The sequence below is a fragment of the Telmatherina bonti genome (assembly GCF_933228915.1).
Source record: "Telmatherina bonti genome assembly, chromosome: 3".
NCBI lineage: Eukaryota > Metazoa > Chordata > Actinopteri > Atheriniformes > Telmatherinidae > Telmatherina > Telmatherina bonti.
This window is the reverse complement of record NC_136621.1, coordinates 32,518,413-32,534,915: the sequence shown is the minus strand read 5'-3', so window position 1 is coordinate 32,534,915 and position 16,503 is coordinate 32,518,413. Positions and strand designations below refer to the sequence as shown.

Sequence of the window (16,503 nt, the reverse complement as noted above, 5' to 3'; positions counted from 1 at the left end):
CACAAAATTAACAAATGTGATAATACAGAAGAAATAGTTATAACAAAGTCTAAAAAGGTAAAAAAAAATAATAAAATTTTACCCTTTGCCACATCCTCAGATTTTTGCGCTTCATGTCAACCAGAAAACTACTAGATATTGTGCTTCAGTTATACTGCGACTGTATTTTACTGCAGTTAGTACTGAGACAATAACACAAGGATTTTGGGTAGAACTGACCAGCTGTGCTATTTCCTTTTTTCTATACATGGTGTTTGTGCTGTTTGCTGTTTGATAGTACATATGAGTATGTGTTTATGAAGAGTCAGGTGGGCAACTGAGAATGCCTCCATGAACGTCCTTGTTGACACACATATACCCATAAATAGTCCTTTGCACAGGTGGAGGTCTGTCTCAAGCTGCTATCAGTATGTGAACTTGCACTAGAAAGTACTCAGTCTGTCCTCTGTGTGCAAAAGCCAGTAAATACAGAAACCAAACTCAGCACCTCACTTATCGACATTCAGTTGTTTAAATATCTCTGATAACTGAATTAAGATATATTCAATGAATGACTGACTGTGATAATTTATCCTCATGATGTTGAAAGAGGCGTACACTAAGACTAAAAATACAAGAGGTTTCCCAGCTTGTGCCAGATGGAAATCACACACTCTACATCGTTCAAAGCAGCGATTGACTTAGAGATGAAGGAATAGAGTTGCAAGGCTCTTTGTACCTCATGTTCTCACATCATTTTATTTTACTGCATGCCGACAAACCTGCTGTTTTACTTTAGGCTATATACCTGCGTAGTCACAACGGCATGCATGTTCTTGTTCCCGTTTACCTTAAGACACACTTCTGAAAGAGAAAGCATCTTGATGTTCAGAGTTACTTCAAAATAGAGAGAGTTACTTCTCATCAGCCCAGATTGATAACATCACTAAATGTTTATCAGCATTCCATTAATGTAGGGAATTTAGGCTTACATGAGTTTGATCTGATATTTTCTTTACACAGTACACATTTGAGGATCTTTGTTGCTCTGCCAAAAACAATGCCATGTATTCTCCAGGCAGGCCTGTTTGTTTACCTTGTTTACAGTCGCAGTATCCCCAGTCTACTCTGCCTTTGTGATTCCTGAAAAAGCACCAGGGTCTGATCCTGCCGTCAGGGTTGCGGCAGTGGTTGTGCTCTCCTATCCCTTTACCCGGATGGCGCTCCTTGAACCCGGACACTTCGCTCCAGTTCATGCACCGGGTGCCAGACTCGGTGACGTCTATAGCTCCACGGTAAAAGCCATCTTTCCCACGGCTCCGGGCGCAATCGGTGAACGGCGGGATGAATAAAGGGACGGTGCTGGAAAAGCAGCCGCTGGAAGCCACAAGTACGGCTAAAGAAGCAAGAAATGTCACATCCATGTTCCGGCTGAGACTGTGCGCCGGTAGAAATGCGGTGAACTCATCAGCTAACGGGGTTGCAGTCATCCACTCAGTCCCATGGCTTCATCTCGTCCGTGGGACGAGAGAGAAGACTGCGAGGATCGATGGAGCTGTGTTTTTTCTGTCTTTCTCTCTCTTCTCTTTGCGTGGGATGATGGGCAGCCAGCCCACCGACTGAAATCCATCAACAGTGATTGATTCCATCAAACTGCGATTTTTCAGCACAATACGATTAAACAGAACATCAAACTGAATGCAGCAACACATTTATCAGGCAGTCACTGCTCTGTGACTGTAGACAAGCGTTTTTCAAGCTTTTTTCAGCCAAGGCACACTTTTTTTTCACTGAAAAATCACAAGGCTCACCACAAACCAACATGTTTATATTTTTTTTTTAAAAAAACAACAACAAAAAAACAACAACATATTATTATTAATATAAAGTCCATCTTGTCAAAGCCTCTTGAATAGAAATCAGATAAACACAAGAAGAAGGAATTTTATTATCTTTCACTGGGGTCTGTTTGGATGAACACAGATCTGCTTTTTAGACCAGTAAAGTGAAATGGGGTCATTTCTCAGGGCACACCTGATAATCTCTGTGCCATGGCACAGTGGTTGAAAAACACTGCTGTAGACTGACTTGTTTATTTGGTTTGTTTTATTTGATTGTTTTTGTTGTTGTTTATTTCATCTTACTTCTTGCTCAGTATCATCTAGGAACTATTGTTTTGCTGTGGTATATCTGCTTAGTAAAACATGAATCCACCTCATCATGATGTCAGATTGTCAGCTTTGCAGGACTAAAAAGTTTGGATCCAGCCTGTTTTACTCAATCCACATGAAAAATAATGATGAGTAACTGTGCATGTTCATTTATTATTAGATTGTAGGATAATTTATTAATAACACTATTTTGATTTGGAGGCTTAATTTATTCTATTCTACAGTCATTTAGCAGGTGCTTTTATCTTTTAAAGCGACTTACATCAAGTGTGAACAACACAAGCACAAAATCAAACCATAGAGGACATCGTAGGAGGGTGCTAGTGGACTGTCCAGTTGGACGCAGGTCCTTCCATGAAGTGCAACAGGCTTTTTGTTGTTGTTGTTGTTTACTCCCTTCCCACCCCATAATATCACCTGTAGGGTTCATAATAATAATGATATTATTTTTATCATTATTATTATTATATTATGAATAATAATAATAATAATAATAATAATAATAATAATAATAATAATGAGTTACCCTTTACATTAAAAAATACCCCCCTGCAATAATGGTTTAATTGAAAACATGTACTGCAGGAGGATTCCTTTGAAAAATTATTGTGAACAAGATCCCAGACTTCTGAGTGTATAGTTTTTAGGAAATATAGAGGATTGATTATGATTATGATTGTACAAATCGTTAGGTAAAGCACTTACCTTCAACAGCCTGCAGTATTGCTTCATGCACCTGTTGTTCAGTCTGCAAAGTTTCTATGAAAACCACATTAGTTGCTTGTTGGCGCAAAAACCAACCAAAGGAAAATGACAAACAAACAGAAAAAACTTTCTGTGTGACACTTTTATGCAATCTGTAACATCGTTCTTATCGTGCCGTAAAGCATGCAGTTTTTGTGAGTATTTCTGCAGACAGACGGAGCTAATCGATGTCACAGCGACCCTCGTCGTCTGTCTACAGCAAGTATTTTCCTTTTCCGACGCTTCAAGACTTGAAAGGAAAACAAGAAAACGTCAAACACAAGCGTCCCGGTTGATGACATCATCATAGAGTGACCATTCATTCAGGAATGTTAACTCCTATTACTGAAGACGTAAGCCGGTATGAGTCCAGAGAAGCGGAGTTAACGCTCCGTAAATTTAACTCCAGTTCTTTTTTATATTTTCTGTCCCCTTATCTACCCTATTCAGAGGCCAAGGTTATCCCAGGCGAAAAAACCCCAGTACCAGTAACACAGGTTATCACCGATTTCATGAATACAAGGCAACATTCATCACCGTATGTGTTGGTGTAGAAAAACGAGCGAACCCAATGTGAATTCAAGCAGTTATCTCAACTTAGCGGATGAGTGCTACCACTTGCTCCATTTAAAGACTTACGCATAAACGATTAAGGGGTTTGAATACTTCTATTAAAGGTCTACAGGAGAAATGAACAGCAGACTCCAAGAGATTCGGGAGAAACAAAAGCTTAGGCGACAACTGTTAGCTCAACAGGCAAGTAGCCTTCCCGGCTATTAGCAAGTTGTGTTGTTAACCAGCCAGCAAACGTAACTGTTGGACTTAGCAAACGTTTCAGTGGTCACTGTTTACCAAAAAAAAAAAGAAAGAAAGAAAGAAAAAAAAAAAAAAACAGGAAAAAATAGAAATATGACAGCATTTTGGAGCTATTCGAGTGGTTTAAGCTAATTGCAGCAACTATGTTATAGTTTGATTAGACAAGAACGGTGTAGACTAGTGATGCAGGCAATACTCACCATAATAGAGATGATCCAAAATCTGCTCATTCATATTTTGTTTTGGGGTTTTTTTTCCAAACCACAGTTGGGAGCGGAGAGCGCAGACAGTATCGGAGCTGTCCTAAACAGTAAAGATGAGCTAAAAGAGATCGAAGAGACAAGAGAAACATGCAGGTGAGATAAAAATCTCTGCACAAACAATACAGACACGTGTTAAAACCAGAACCAACAAATACCACGCTGGCGCGAGTTTGACAGTGATTTAACAGTTGTAGTATATATATATATATATATATATATGACTGCTGATAAGTATTTCCCTTGCATTTCTAGAAATCTAAAATACTACAGACGAGTTTACATAGTTTTGCTTAGTCATGATCAGAGCTAAATGCTCATTTTATTTAGATGCTTCAGCAACAATTGAATTGACTGAAAATGTTTTTCTTTACATTGAACACTTTTCATTAATATTATTTGCAGCACCAGGAGGGGATGATGAGGTGTCTGGTAATCAGGGAATGAAATGGCATAAATACACCATCTTCACCTTTTAAGGGTGTGATTTTCATGGGTGGATCTATCCAAATTTTGAACACATTAAAATTGGTGTGATATCTTCTGGAAAGATTTTGCTGTAATCATTTAATATTGGCCCAGAATTAGCTTAGCCCTTCACTGAGCACATGACTATATTTGATCACTTCATTGGACCTAAGAAAAAAAAAGAATGCTTCCACATAGCTAGTCCATGAAATCATAGAACTACATCAAAGATTTTTGCCAGTTCTGCATTGGTCACGTGTTTTCACTACGACTTTAAGTTGTATCATGCAGCGCTTAACATATTATCCAATGATAATGTGTTATCTCCCCTGCTAGGTTGATCTTCCATAATCCCCTAACATGGATGATACTGCATTATAAAAGTGAAAGATGGAAATCAAATAAGATTTTTGTGTTTTGCAGGGCTTCATATGATAACTTAGCCCCACCTTCCAAAAAAAAGCCTCAAACGGAAGGAGAGGAGACAGAGGAAGATGTCGAAGAACAGAAAGTAAGTGCAATCACATCTGAATATATGAACATTTTCTGTCCATACAGGCTAAAGAAGCCTTAAACTTGGCATATAAGATATAATGATTACCTTCCACCTGGTATGATAATGACAAGTGTTTGAGTAAGGATTTATGAATAACTTGGTGAAATACTTTCTGCGTAGGAAGCTGCAAAGCCTCAGAGAATGGCGATTAACTTCTAGTTTTTGGCTCATTAATTAAAATTTACAATTTAAATGACTAGCTAAAAGATTTGCTCCAGTTCAAAATAAGTACCCCACTTCTTGCCTTGCTTAGTCTTACCTGTGAGTGTGTTTAGTGTTCCATCATCCATTTAAAGCTATTTAAAAGTCTTTTATACAATGACCATTGATCATTTTAAGATTTTGATCAGAAGACATTGTCTGATTGTGATCTTTGGTTCTTGAACCGAAATATAACTTTATAAACCATGTTTATGAATTCCAATCCTCATGCATGTGGATATTTTATCCATATGTACAGAAGGGATATCCACATGCGATATTTTGCATTTCCCACCGGCAGTTTTAAAAACTCCTGCTTTGTAAATGACTTCTTTATGCAGAAAAAAGGGGGTGGTGCACCAGTTCATGTTCAGAGCCTCAGGCCTGCAGAAACTTTGTTGTTTTTGTTGCTGATGAGAATTTTGTCAACCGGTTGGTGACGTGTTTTTACGTCACCATGTAGTATCCTCTCAACTTGCCAGTAACCAAGTAACCTGTAGTAACCTAAACTGGGTTGGGGCTTCAAAAGGAAGAGAGAAAAGTGTTTCATTCCAGGTACTACTTACCAGAAAACCCCCTAAAAATAAACTGGAGTTACTTGTGTTGAGCCATGTAATGAAAAGCAGCCACGTGTCTTTTTTTAAGCCGACAGTTCTTTAGGCAAAGCAAGACAAGTTTATTTATATAGCATAACAAAAAGGTAATTCCAAGTGCTTTACAGAGATTAAACATTAGAGAATAAGAAGCAAAATCTAAATTCAAAACAAGAAAGCAGAGAAAAGGAAATAACATTAAATAAAGACTGATAAAATAAGGATCAATTCCAGCTTTAAAGAAACATGCCGATTTGAACCTAAAATAAACCTAAGATAACCTCTCTCACATTTGTGGCTATTGGTAGTATTTTAATAATCAGGGCAATTTTAATATTATTTAAAATATGATACTGTTGTCAAATTTAGCACGTTATTTTATAAAGCTTTTTATCTGTTTTGTTAGGATCACGGCTTTACTGTGTACTTGTGTGTGAATACCTGCTTTTGTTATGTAAAGCCTTTTATGTTGCTTTTGGCAGGAAAAGCACTTTATAAAAAAAAATGTTTGATTTGAACTGAAATTTCTTCAGGTTATAGTAATTGAGCATTTTGTACATTCATTTAAAAAAAAAAATTCTTTCTTTTTTGTCTGTTAGGATGAAGTGGAGGTGCAGCAGCCAGATGAGAGCAATCCATATGAAGAAGTTTATAAGGATTCCAGTACTTTCCTCAAGGTTTGAAAACGTTCTTTTAAACATGATCAACATTCATTCAATTTTTAGTAATTGCTATAGATGCACTAATTGTGAATTGTTAAAAAAAAAAAAAAAAGAAAAAAAAAAGATTTTTGTCATGATATGATATTTTGCGTTTCTCTGTAATTCTGGTTTATTGTTTTAGTTTGTAGTTTTCCTTGTTTAGTTCTCTCATGTCTAAGTTCCCGTTCATTAGTTCACCTATTTTGACTTTCTGATTCGTTTCATCTGTGTCGAGTTACTTCCTTTTTGCATTTTTACCCCTTGGTTTGTGTTCTCAGTTGCTGGATCATTGTGTTAATTGCCTGAGTTCCTTCGAAACCGATTACCACAGTCTTGATCCTGCATTCCAGTTTCTCGTCTCTGCATATGGGTCCACACCTTTACCGCCATCCTGACCAATTTTAAAGATGACGTATAGCTACGACTGACTATTTTTCTCCAGGAAAACAATATCTTCCAAACAAAATTTAAAAGTTTGATAGCAGTTCATATCAATTTCACATAATCTTTGAATTATTTGAAATGATTTCATATGAATCAAAACCTGCTAATTGTAACTTTTCACTTAAAACTATCTTTTGATTAAAATACAATAGATATAATGTTTCATCACTTTTTAAGCTGTTACACTGTTTTCTGTTCTTACATGGCTTAACAAAGTGTTACATGCCAAGCATTATAAGCATATATAAATCTCATGAACTTTAAGGCAGCATCATTGCAACACAAGTATGTTATAGATACCAGCAGCTGGTATTTTAGAAGGAACAAAACATAACCTGTTGTGATCTACACTGTCATATCTGAAGTATTTTTCATTTTGTTTGGTGTAATAATGCTGCCAAGATCGGTTTCAGCTCCAGGAAGTTCATTCTTTCACAAAACAAATACATAAAACAATCTTGTATTTGTTCCAGCTCACTCATTGGCCTCTGTGCTATTATTTATGTGGACAGATTTATGTCTTGGTAAAATGATTAATGGCGCATATAATCTGCTGTTTCGAGGTCATTGCTGTTGACTCAGTTGGAAAACGTTATGCAGGGAAATGTGCACTGCAGCCTGACAGGTGTGGCTGTGTTGGGACATTTATTGGGAAACTTATTTAGATACTTTGAGTTGTATTAAAAGATATTCCTTTTGACAGAGTGCAGAATATAATGCAGAATAAGGTTGAATTAAAATTTCTTGTAAGTTCAGAAAGTATGAGCCAACGGCTGCCCTAGTGAATAATCTGCATCGGCACAGGACATTGCAAAGATATCCATCTGTTGACTCACTTTCTACTCTGCCCTAAGTCTCTTTTTCACTAGGTTTACACAATGTTCTATATATTTCTGGTGGCCACATGATGTTGTTAATATAGAAAAAAATGTTAGAATTTACTGACGTAAGAAGCTAAAATAAAACCGCAAGTGATTGAAATAAAAATATTGCTTTGTCATCAGATGTTCTTACCTGAAAACCTGTCATTCATTTATCACATGATGGAAACATTGAGATAAACAAGTCTTATTATAGCTGCTTTGAATGTTGAAGGACAAGTCTGGTAGATGAGTTTTAGTGACACAGAGTTTGGGTGTAGTCGGAAGAATGTCCCAAGCAAAGTCAGATGATTCATCTGGCATTATTCCATAACCCCATTCTATCTTTTTTTTTTTTTGTTTGTTTGTTTGTTTTGATGAGAACAGGCAGGTGAAAAGTGCCTGAAACCATTCCTGTTAAAGTTTATTAAACTAGTCACGCATCAGCCTGGTAGTCATGGTCATTTTAAACTCATAGATCTATGTTTAAAAAAAAAAAAAAAAAAAAAAACAGGCTGGTGAAAATGAAACTCAAACTGGAATTCTTGAATATTCTTCATCACAAGGCTGCAGTAAGATGTGCAGCGTGAACAAGATGAAGTTACTTCTTCTTTCTAAAAGCAAGTTCCTGAGTTGATTTTAGATTTACAAATATATATATATGTCTTTGCAAAACAAAGATTAACTTGCAAATTCTTCATCTTAAGAAAATATGCTTTAGAGCAGCTTCAGCCACTGCTGCTGTCATGAGTTTAATTGAAATGCATCAATGTGTTACATAGATATCTAGTTATTTAGTCAGGAATTTTAACTTTAAACTCCAACTTTTATCCAATGATATGCTTTTAATGAGCTAAAGCACAGGTGTCAAACTCCGGTCCTTGGAGGTCTGTATCCTGCAGGTTTCTGTTGTCTCCATGCTCCAACACACTGGACCGAAATGAATAAATAGCTTCACAAGAAGTTGCGAGATCCATGTGATTTGAATCAGGTGTTTTGGTGCAGAGAAACAACAAAAACTTGCCGGATACCAGTCCTCGAGGACTGGAGTTTGACACCCCTGAGCTGGAGAATCTTTGAAGAGTGTATGATGTACATCATAATCAAAAATAGAAAAGTAGATCCACACACCAGAGGTAACTCACAATACGTACCTAGTTTTCTGTTTTTGTCATGAGTTGCCTTTGGATCCGGCACCTAGTTTTATCTTTATGAGGGTGTGCGTGATGTAAACTTTAAAAAAAAAATCAACCCTACAAAGTTGTTGTAAAAATTAGAAGCATAACTCATGTTACATTTTCATCCAGACATATTATCACAAATGGCCACATGTTTTTAACTGTTACAGAAACTGCAAAGTAATGAATGTTAAAAGTTTCTCTGGGGTTATATAGTGTTAAATATATATGGAAATAGACACAAACATCCATCTGTTTATTTTCTTTTTTTTTTCCATTTCTCCATGTCCTGCTTCTCCTCTTCATTCTCCATCAGGGCACCCAAAGTTTAAACCCTCACAATGACTACTGTCAACACTTTGTGGACACAGGACACAGGCCACAGAACTTCATCAGAGATGTTGGTGAGTGTCTGCTTGCCTTCTTTTTTTCGTGTTTATAACCATGCATGTGTGCTTGTGCATGTGTTCTAACATTTCTCCTTCTTTACTTATTGAAGGCTTGGCGGATCGATTTGAGGAATATCCTAAACTCCGAGAGTTGATCAGACTGAAAGATGAGCTCATTGCAAGCACCAACATCCCTCCCATGTATGTAGTCATTAGGGCTGTGACAATGTGCTTTTGTCCCGATTCAATTCCGATTTTTTTGGTTGCCGATTCGATTTAAGTTGCGATTCTCAAAATTCTTCATATATTGATGAAGTTTGTAGCTTAAAAACAAAACAAAAAAAAGAAAATTATAAAACTTCTTTTTGCAAGTTATTTTTCCTGATTTCAGTGAGGAGAAAGCACCACAGTAGCCTGACCACCATTCTGCTTCTATAATGCCCAAGAAGACAAGTAAAAAGACCAATAAAACCAATAAAAATGACAAAAATTTTATTTTGGATTAATTTTGTTTAGTTGAAAGAAAAAAATCGATTTTGAAATTGTGAAACAGAAAATTCTGATTTTCAATTTTTTGATTCAATTTTCCCACCCCAGTAGTCATGACATGAATGTTTACAGTGTTGAGATGGAAAAAAAAAAAAAGGATCTAAAAAAGGTGTTTTTATGTGTCCGTTAAGGTATCTCCAGGCTGATCCAGAGCACTTTGACCTGCGGGAATTGAAGTGCCAGTTTGATGTGATTCTGCTTGAGCCTCCCTTAGAGGAATACTACAGAGAGTCAGGCATCAGCCACACTGAACGTTTCTGGACCTGGGATGACGTATGTTTGCTTGCATCTCTGGCCAGTTTGCATTCAGTGGTTCAGACTAGTATGTGAATCAATAATCAAACTCCAATGATATTAACTATGGCTTCATTTCATTATTCTTTACTCTCCGCTGTTGTAGATCATGAGACTTGAAATTGAGGAGATATCAGCGCCGCGTTCCTTCGTCTTTCTCTGGTGTGGCTCTGGAGAAGGACTTGACCTGGGCAGGATGGTAACTCAATCTAATTTAATCTATACAGAACACCAACTCCACATTTAGACGTAAACATGCGTTGGACACAAAACAAGCTGTCTGCTGTATTGCTCACATTGTTTTTTCCTTCTTCTACAATAAGCAATCATTGTTTAAACTCCATGTTCATTGATATCCTATAAGTCTCTGAAGGTGATTGGATTAGTACACTTTAGTTCTTTTAGTTATATAAGAGTTTTTATGATGTAAAAGGATTAAGTGTCATTTGCTACCTTTTTGTGTTTGTCTTACTACTTTAGTTATTTAAGGCATATGCACATTTACTCCAATTCATGTCAACAAGCAGGGGTTTTGTTTTCCTTTGTTGCAGTGCTGTAAAGTCCGCTGTGACGCATGTCCTGTGAACTTTTCAGCAGCAATGATTCACAGCCTCGCCCGGCGATTATATCTATTATCTCAGCTGTGGAATTTATGTAGCTTTATTCTTTTATTTTTCTAAAATAAACACTGTGTTTAACATTTGTTTCATTCCATCCACTTCTTTACAATACAAGAACATGGGGGTTATTAAAATGATTATTATTAATTTTATGAAACAAGCAGATGCTTTTATACTAGAATGATTTTTACAAGGGGAAAAAAAAATCAGTGTTTGACAAAGTCTGATGATTTTTGACTTGTTTAACAAATAAGTTCATGAAAATGAACAAAGAACAAAGCCTGGAAACCTTTAAAGCAAATGAAATTTTAGGTGATATCTTTTGTTTGTCCAAGTTGTACTGCCCTGTGTTGCGAAAGCTGGGAAGCCAGTGCAGGCTATAAATACAATACACACAATACAGTATAACCAGTCCAACTGGCAGCAGGGTGATGTTTGCAGAGATTAAAGTTGTAAAACTAAAACAGTAATTGATCTTCTTGTCATTTATCTTTTTAAAGCAGCACAAAGTAACATAAGTAGTTTTCTTTCGCAGACAAAAGTGAAGTGTTTATTTTGTCATCAAAACTACAACTATTTCAAGTTAAAAGACAGCTTTATTGATCTCAAAAGAGCTATTGATTTACAGCTCGCCTGCTTCCAAATCACGTCAACAATCAGGATAGAAACAAACATGTCTGTGCTTCAGCAGTCTAGACAGATATGGATATGAACACAAAATGTCTTTTTAAAGATAAACAAAAGATTGCAATAATATCTACGCTGAATGTGGATAAAAGTTGCAGTTAAAATATAAATTTAGTGAAAGAGCGCCGTCAGAACTAAAACAAACCTGATAGCTGAGCGAATAAAGGACACAGAGAAACAACTGTATGTCGTTCAGGCTCTTCCTGTTCCTAAGAGTCCATAAAACCAATAGAAAAGAAAACATTTAAGAAATTTCAACAAATGAACAATATAAGAGGCTTAAAATAGAGTTAGAAACATTGAATCAGTCAATAAATTAATTCTTTTGTTTGCTTTTTTTTTTTTACCACCTATTTAGTGTTTACTTTAAGTTTCATTTTAGAGTCAAACATGGTACTTATAGTGTAGGTATAGCCAGGTATGTATAGGACTCAACTGGCTGGATTTCTGCACCATAAATGTGGTTTACTTCCTGTTCACTGCTGTGTCTGACAACATGATTTTGATCTTTTGTTTGTTTTTATTGGTAAAATTCAGTTATTATCACATCAGTCAGTAAATATATTCATAGCAGGACCATTATCAGACTTGGAACCAAAGATCAGCGACAGCAGAATTTATTTACGTTTTCTTTAAATTAACTTAAGTTAGAAGTTCAGGATTTGCTTGTTCATTTGTTCTCTCAATGTTTTAATACATTCATTTTAGATTAATAAAAAAGTATGACCTTTTAAAGGTTTTAATGCTTGTCAAATTATATCCTTGGGTTTCATATATGGTGCATTTGTCATTGTCTTTTCACTCTGGTTTTTAGTGCCTGAGGAAGTGGGGCTTCAGGAGGTGTGAGGATATCTGCTGGATCAAGACCAACAAGAACAACCCTGGAAAAACCAAGGCACTGGATCCAAAAGCGGTTTTCCAGAGGACCAAGGTACAATGAACAGAAACACATAGAACCAGTAGACATTTTAAATCTACTGTACATTTATATCCTGTAAGTATAAGACTGATGGGACATTGTAAGTCTGCTTGAAACTAATTTAAAGTACTACAAATAGTTATTGCAACAACTTGGCCGCAATTTGCAGCAACTATCTATCTATCTATCTATCTAGCTAGCTAGCTACCTAGCTAGTTATAGATAGTTATAGATTTTAGATAAATTTATAGATTTTAGGTAGAAGATTTATAGAGTTATAGATAGTTATAGGTTTTAGATAGATTTATAGGTTATAGATAGATTTAAAGATAGATTTATAGGTTTATTTATAGATTTATAGATAGATAGATTTATAGACAGAACAAGAAACCAGATTTCTTGCAGGTATTGTAGACCTGGACACGGAGCAAAAATAAAGAAAAATAAAGTGAGCCAAGTTTTGTTGTTACTTCTTGTCAAACTCGCTCTTCTTTTTCTATCAAGATGTTTTTCAAGGTGTGACTTAAACCACATCTTTGTGCATATGCGCACTCATACAAAATAAACAATTGACTTACAGCCAGACTAGAATTATGGCATGAAAACATTTCGGTTTCGGGTGAACAAGAAAGGAGCGTTTTTTAATATCACAAGATGACTCCCAAGTTCAGCTGAAATCAAATGCAATTTTAATACAGCCCATTTTGAGGATGCCATGTCTCTGATAAAATATATCTTCCTTTTAGAAAGGTAACGTTAGTGACAGACCTGTTGTTAAATTTACACTGGTAGCAAACTGAATGCAGCATACAGTGATGTAAATACTTTGATTCCAGGAACATTGCCTGATGGGAATCAAGGGGACAGTGCGCAGGAGCACAGATGGGGACTTCATCCATGCCAATGTGGACATCGATTTGATCATCACCGAAGAGCCCGAGATGGGGAATGTGGAGAAGCCAGTAGAAATCTTCCACATCATCGAACACTTCTGCTTGGGCCGCAGGAGGCTGCACTTGTTTGGAAGAGACTCGACCATCAGACCAGGTGAGATGGACGGTTTGTGTTGCGTTCAGATGAGCGATGTTTGTACAACAACAAATAAGAGTGGTTGCTTTCCTCTTTCGCTTTCTCAACCTCGATGTGTTTTTGTTTTCTTTTTTCTTGGTGGGGCTCATTTGTAGGCTGGCTGACAGTAGGCCCTACTCTGACAAACACCAACTTCAACCCAGAGACATACGCCTCTCATTTCCCCTTTCCCGAGTCGAACCTGTCTGGCTGCACGGAGGAAATAGAGAGGCTGCGACCCAAGTCTCCTGTTAAGCTGAAGGCAGACCGTGGAGGTGGCGCACCCAGAGGGGGACGCGGTGGGCCAAATGCTGGTAGAGGCGGGGACAGAGGCCGAGAAAGAAATCGACCTAATTTCCGGGGGGATAGAGGAGGATTCAGAGGCAGGGGAGGGCTGCATAGAGGTTTCCCACCCCGCTAGACTAACAAGCTATTATCAAGCAAAGGAAAAATGTTTTTTTGTTTTTTAAACACACTTGTTATGATTAGTGAGCCGCAGCTGAGATATTATAAAGCGTGCTCAGTCTGTTTTTGTAATATTTTCTTATGTGATACTTTAGATACATGGTTATTACTAGAATAAATGTCTTTTGGGCTATTTGCAATGTTGTGCTTTTTGTGTAAAATCCACTCTTGCTGGAATGCGGTTGTTGAAATGACGCAAATACTACTGTGTTCTTAATAGCTTGTAGTGCAAACTGCTTTTTTGCATTGCTGAATAAGAAATATACAAAACAAGTGTTTTTCTGTTGTATGCGGCAAAGTTCTGCAGACACTTTCACAGAACAATGCCAGTTATATTATAAGTGACACCCCGTAGAATTTTGTTCTTTTCTCACCCCTTCATCGTAGCTGCTTCTGAAACAGTCCTGGCTCACTGATAAACCAGCTTTTATCATCAACATATCTGTCACCTGCATTCGTGCTGCATGCACCCGGCTGAAGCTGATTGGTTGCTCGCTTCTGTTCATGCGCTTAGTGCATGCTGAGGTGCCATTTGAAGAATGTCACACATCTTTCCAAGATGCCACATCAGTTTGCATACTTCTTGAAATAATATTCTTGCTTAGCAATTGCTCAACAATTTGACTGAGGTTAAAATTACACGTTGACTAAGATACCTATTACAAGACTAGTAGAAATATGTGCGCCCGTTTGATCATGTGCGCATGGCTTTATCAGACTATCTGAACTTGTAAATGCAGCTCATAAGTCTGAGATTCGGTGCCCATTCGTTTTGTCTTTATGAGTCTGTTGCTGTTTAGCAAAACAAAGTAAATCACAATGAAAACAAATTGTCCATCATGGGATTGTTCAAAGTGAGATGGCTCATTTTTTCTTTTCCTGATTTTCTATTTTTTTTTGTTTTTTTTAACAAGTATTTAACAAAAAGATCTGTTCTATAAAGTTAATTAATGCTACTTACCCACTCCATAACCCCCCCCAACAGCTATTAGACAAAAGCTGGAGTAGTCGAAAATCCGTGTATGTGTGGAAGGTGATGAGTATGGTGCAGAGCCTTTTAATTGTGTTGTCTAAAGGTCTTTCTAACTTTTTTTTTTTATTTGCTAGGATCTTAAAAAAGTTTCCTAAACCAAACTTTTTCTTCAGACATCCAAACTGCCAGGACAACTGGAGGAGTGGAGTCACTGTTCAGTAATACTGACATCAATAACTATACTATAACTATTTTTTATCCCTTAATATATAAAAAAGAATGTTTTAAACACTGGATTTTTCCCTTGAAGTAGAGTTTCAGATTTGTAGCTAAAGAGAGTGATTATTGAACGGTATGTCCCAGAGCACAAAGGCTTCTTTTTGTACTCAGCAGGAAATGTTGTTTGGGTATTTTTTATGTGTTAGTTCAAAGCCAACAAGGATGATATTCTAAAAGGGAAAATCCAGCTACAAAAGGTTCAAGTGGTATTGCTTTGTTGCATTCTGGGTCACTGTCAAAACGTACACAACACTGCATGCAACTTGTTCATCATTGATTTTATTTGCATATCTCCCCAATAGACTACGTTAAAGTCATCCTTGTCTGTGTCTTTGATTTTGTGATTTTTTTTTTTTTATTTATTTTTTTTTTTTTAAGCATTGTTTTGCAGGCGTTCTTAAATACAGATACAATAGATTTGAGTAAAATTAACCTAAAAGAAATGTAAACGATACATGATTTGAAAAAGCTGTAGCACGACCAACAAACTTTGTATTTTAAGCTGCAAATCACAGAATAGTGTGATTTCCTTCTCCCTTACCTTTATTTACTGTCACAAAAAGGAGAAAAAGTATTGAATTAATGTCACATTAATTAGTAGCTCATAGCAATCAGCTTTAATTAAGTATTAAGTTTTATTGATTTCTCTTAATTAACTGGATGCAATAGGGTTTGATATAAATAAATCTCAGCCAGAAACAACAATGCATTCAAACAAGAAGGTTATATGAAACAATAAACCTCATTGTATAAGAAAGTTTTATGTATCGAGCTGTGCCAGAAACAATAGAAGTGCAACCATAAGGATGTAATGCGGAAAAAAACGCTTCACAGTATAAAAAAGACTAATGGTGACACAGTTTAGTGTGAATAAGCTTGGCTGTATGTTACAGTAACAAGGATGAAGCCACCACAAGGATATGAAATGAAACAATAAACCTTATTCACGAGCAATCATCGTGGGAATAAATCTACAAGGTGCAAACAATGCATGACACACATCCAACGATGATACATATGAAGGAAGTGACCCAGAAACAAAACGGCAAATGTACAACCTTAGCAATCGCTGCCAGGTTAGTCCATACAGTAACATGTAGTTTGTAATGAATAAGCACAAATAAGCAAAGTACTATGATAAATTAATGGAATTACATCAACATATGGAATATGGTTCTCGTTAGCCGTCTCTTAGATAAATTTTGTGGTGTCACGTTTTGTAAAAAAAAAACAAAAAAAAAAAAGTTACTTGATTTTTTTTTTTTTTTTTTTTTTTTGTGCTCTGCATG

The 16,503-nt window shown here is 36.5% G+C and overlaps 2 protein-coding genes across 3 annotated transcripts in view; one reads left to right on the top strand and one right to left on the bottom strand.

Annotated features, from left to right (window-relative positions):
• prss12 (serine protease 12) overlaps positions 1-2,127 on the bottom strand; it is a 28,706-nt gene extending 26,579 nt beyond the window's left edge. For both annotated transcript variants that reach the window (XM_079261600.1, XM_079261601.1), the window contains exon 1: positions 1,076-2,127. In XM_079261600.1, the coding sequence (XP_079117726.1) occupies positions 1,076-1,469 (394 nt within the window). In that variant the 5' untranslated portion in view covers positions 1,470-2,127. The remainder of the gene's footprint in view (positions 1-1,075) is intronic.
• A 1,364-nt stretch (positions 2,128-3,491) lies between these two features.
• Positions 3,492-14,097, top strand: mettl14 (methyltransferase 14, N6-adenosine-methyltransferase non-catalytic subunit). The gene is made up of 11 exons (XM_079265196.1): positions 3,492-3,650; positions 3,978-4,066; positions 4,862-4,949; positions 6,388-6,465; positions 9,288-9,375; positions 9,471-9,561; positions 10,041-10,182; positions 10,310-10,402; positions 12,325-12,441; positions 13,266-13,476; positions 13,614-14,097. The coding sequence occupies exons 1-11, from the start codon at positions 3,585-3,587 to the stop codon at positions 13,916-13,918; spliced, it is 1,368 nt and encodes a 455-aa protein (XP_079121322.1). The 5' UTR covers positions 3,492-3,584; the 3' UTR covers positions 13,919-14,097.
• The last annotated feature ends 2,406 nt before the right edge of the window (positions 14,098-16,503 follow it).

Coding starts and splice junctions, on each gene's coding strand:
- mettl14 (XM_079265196.1), top strand. CDS start 3,585: ATGAACAGCAGACTCCAAGAGATTCGGGAGAAACAAAAGCTTAGGCGA. Junction 3,651..3,977: donor GACAACTGTTAGCTCAACAG/GCAAGTAGCCTT, acceptor TCCAAACCACAG/TTGGGAGCGGAGAGCGCAGA. Junction 12,442..13,265: donor CGGTTTTCCAGAGGACCAAG/GTACAATGAACA, acceptor CTTTGATTCCAG/GAACATTGCCTGATGGGAAT.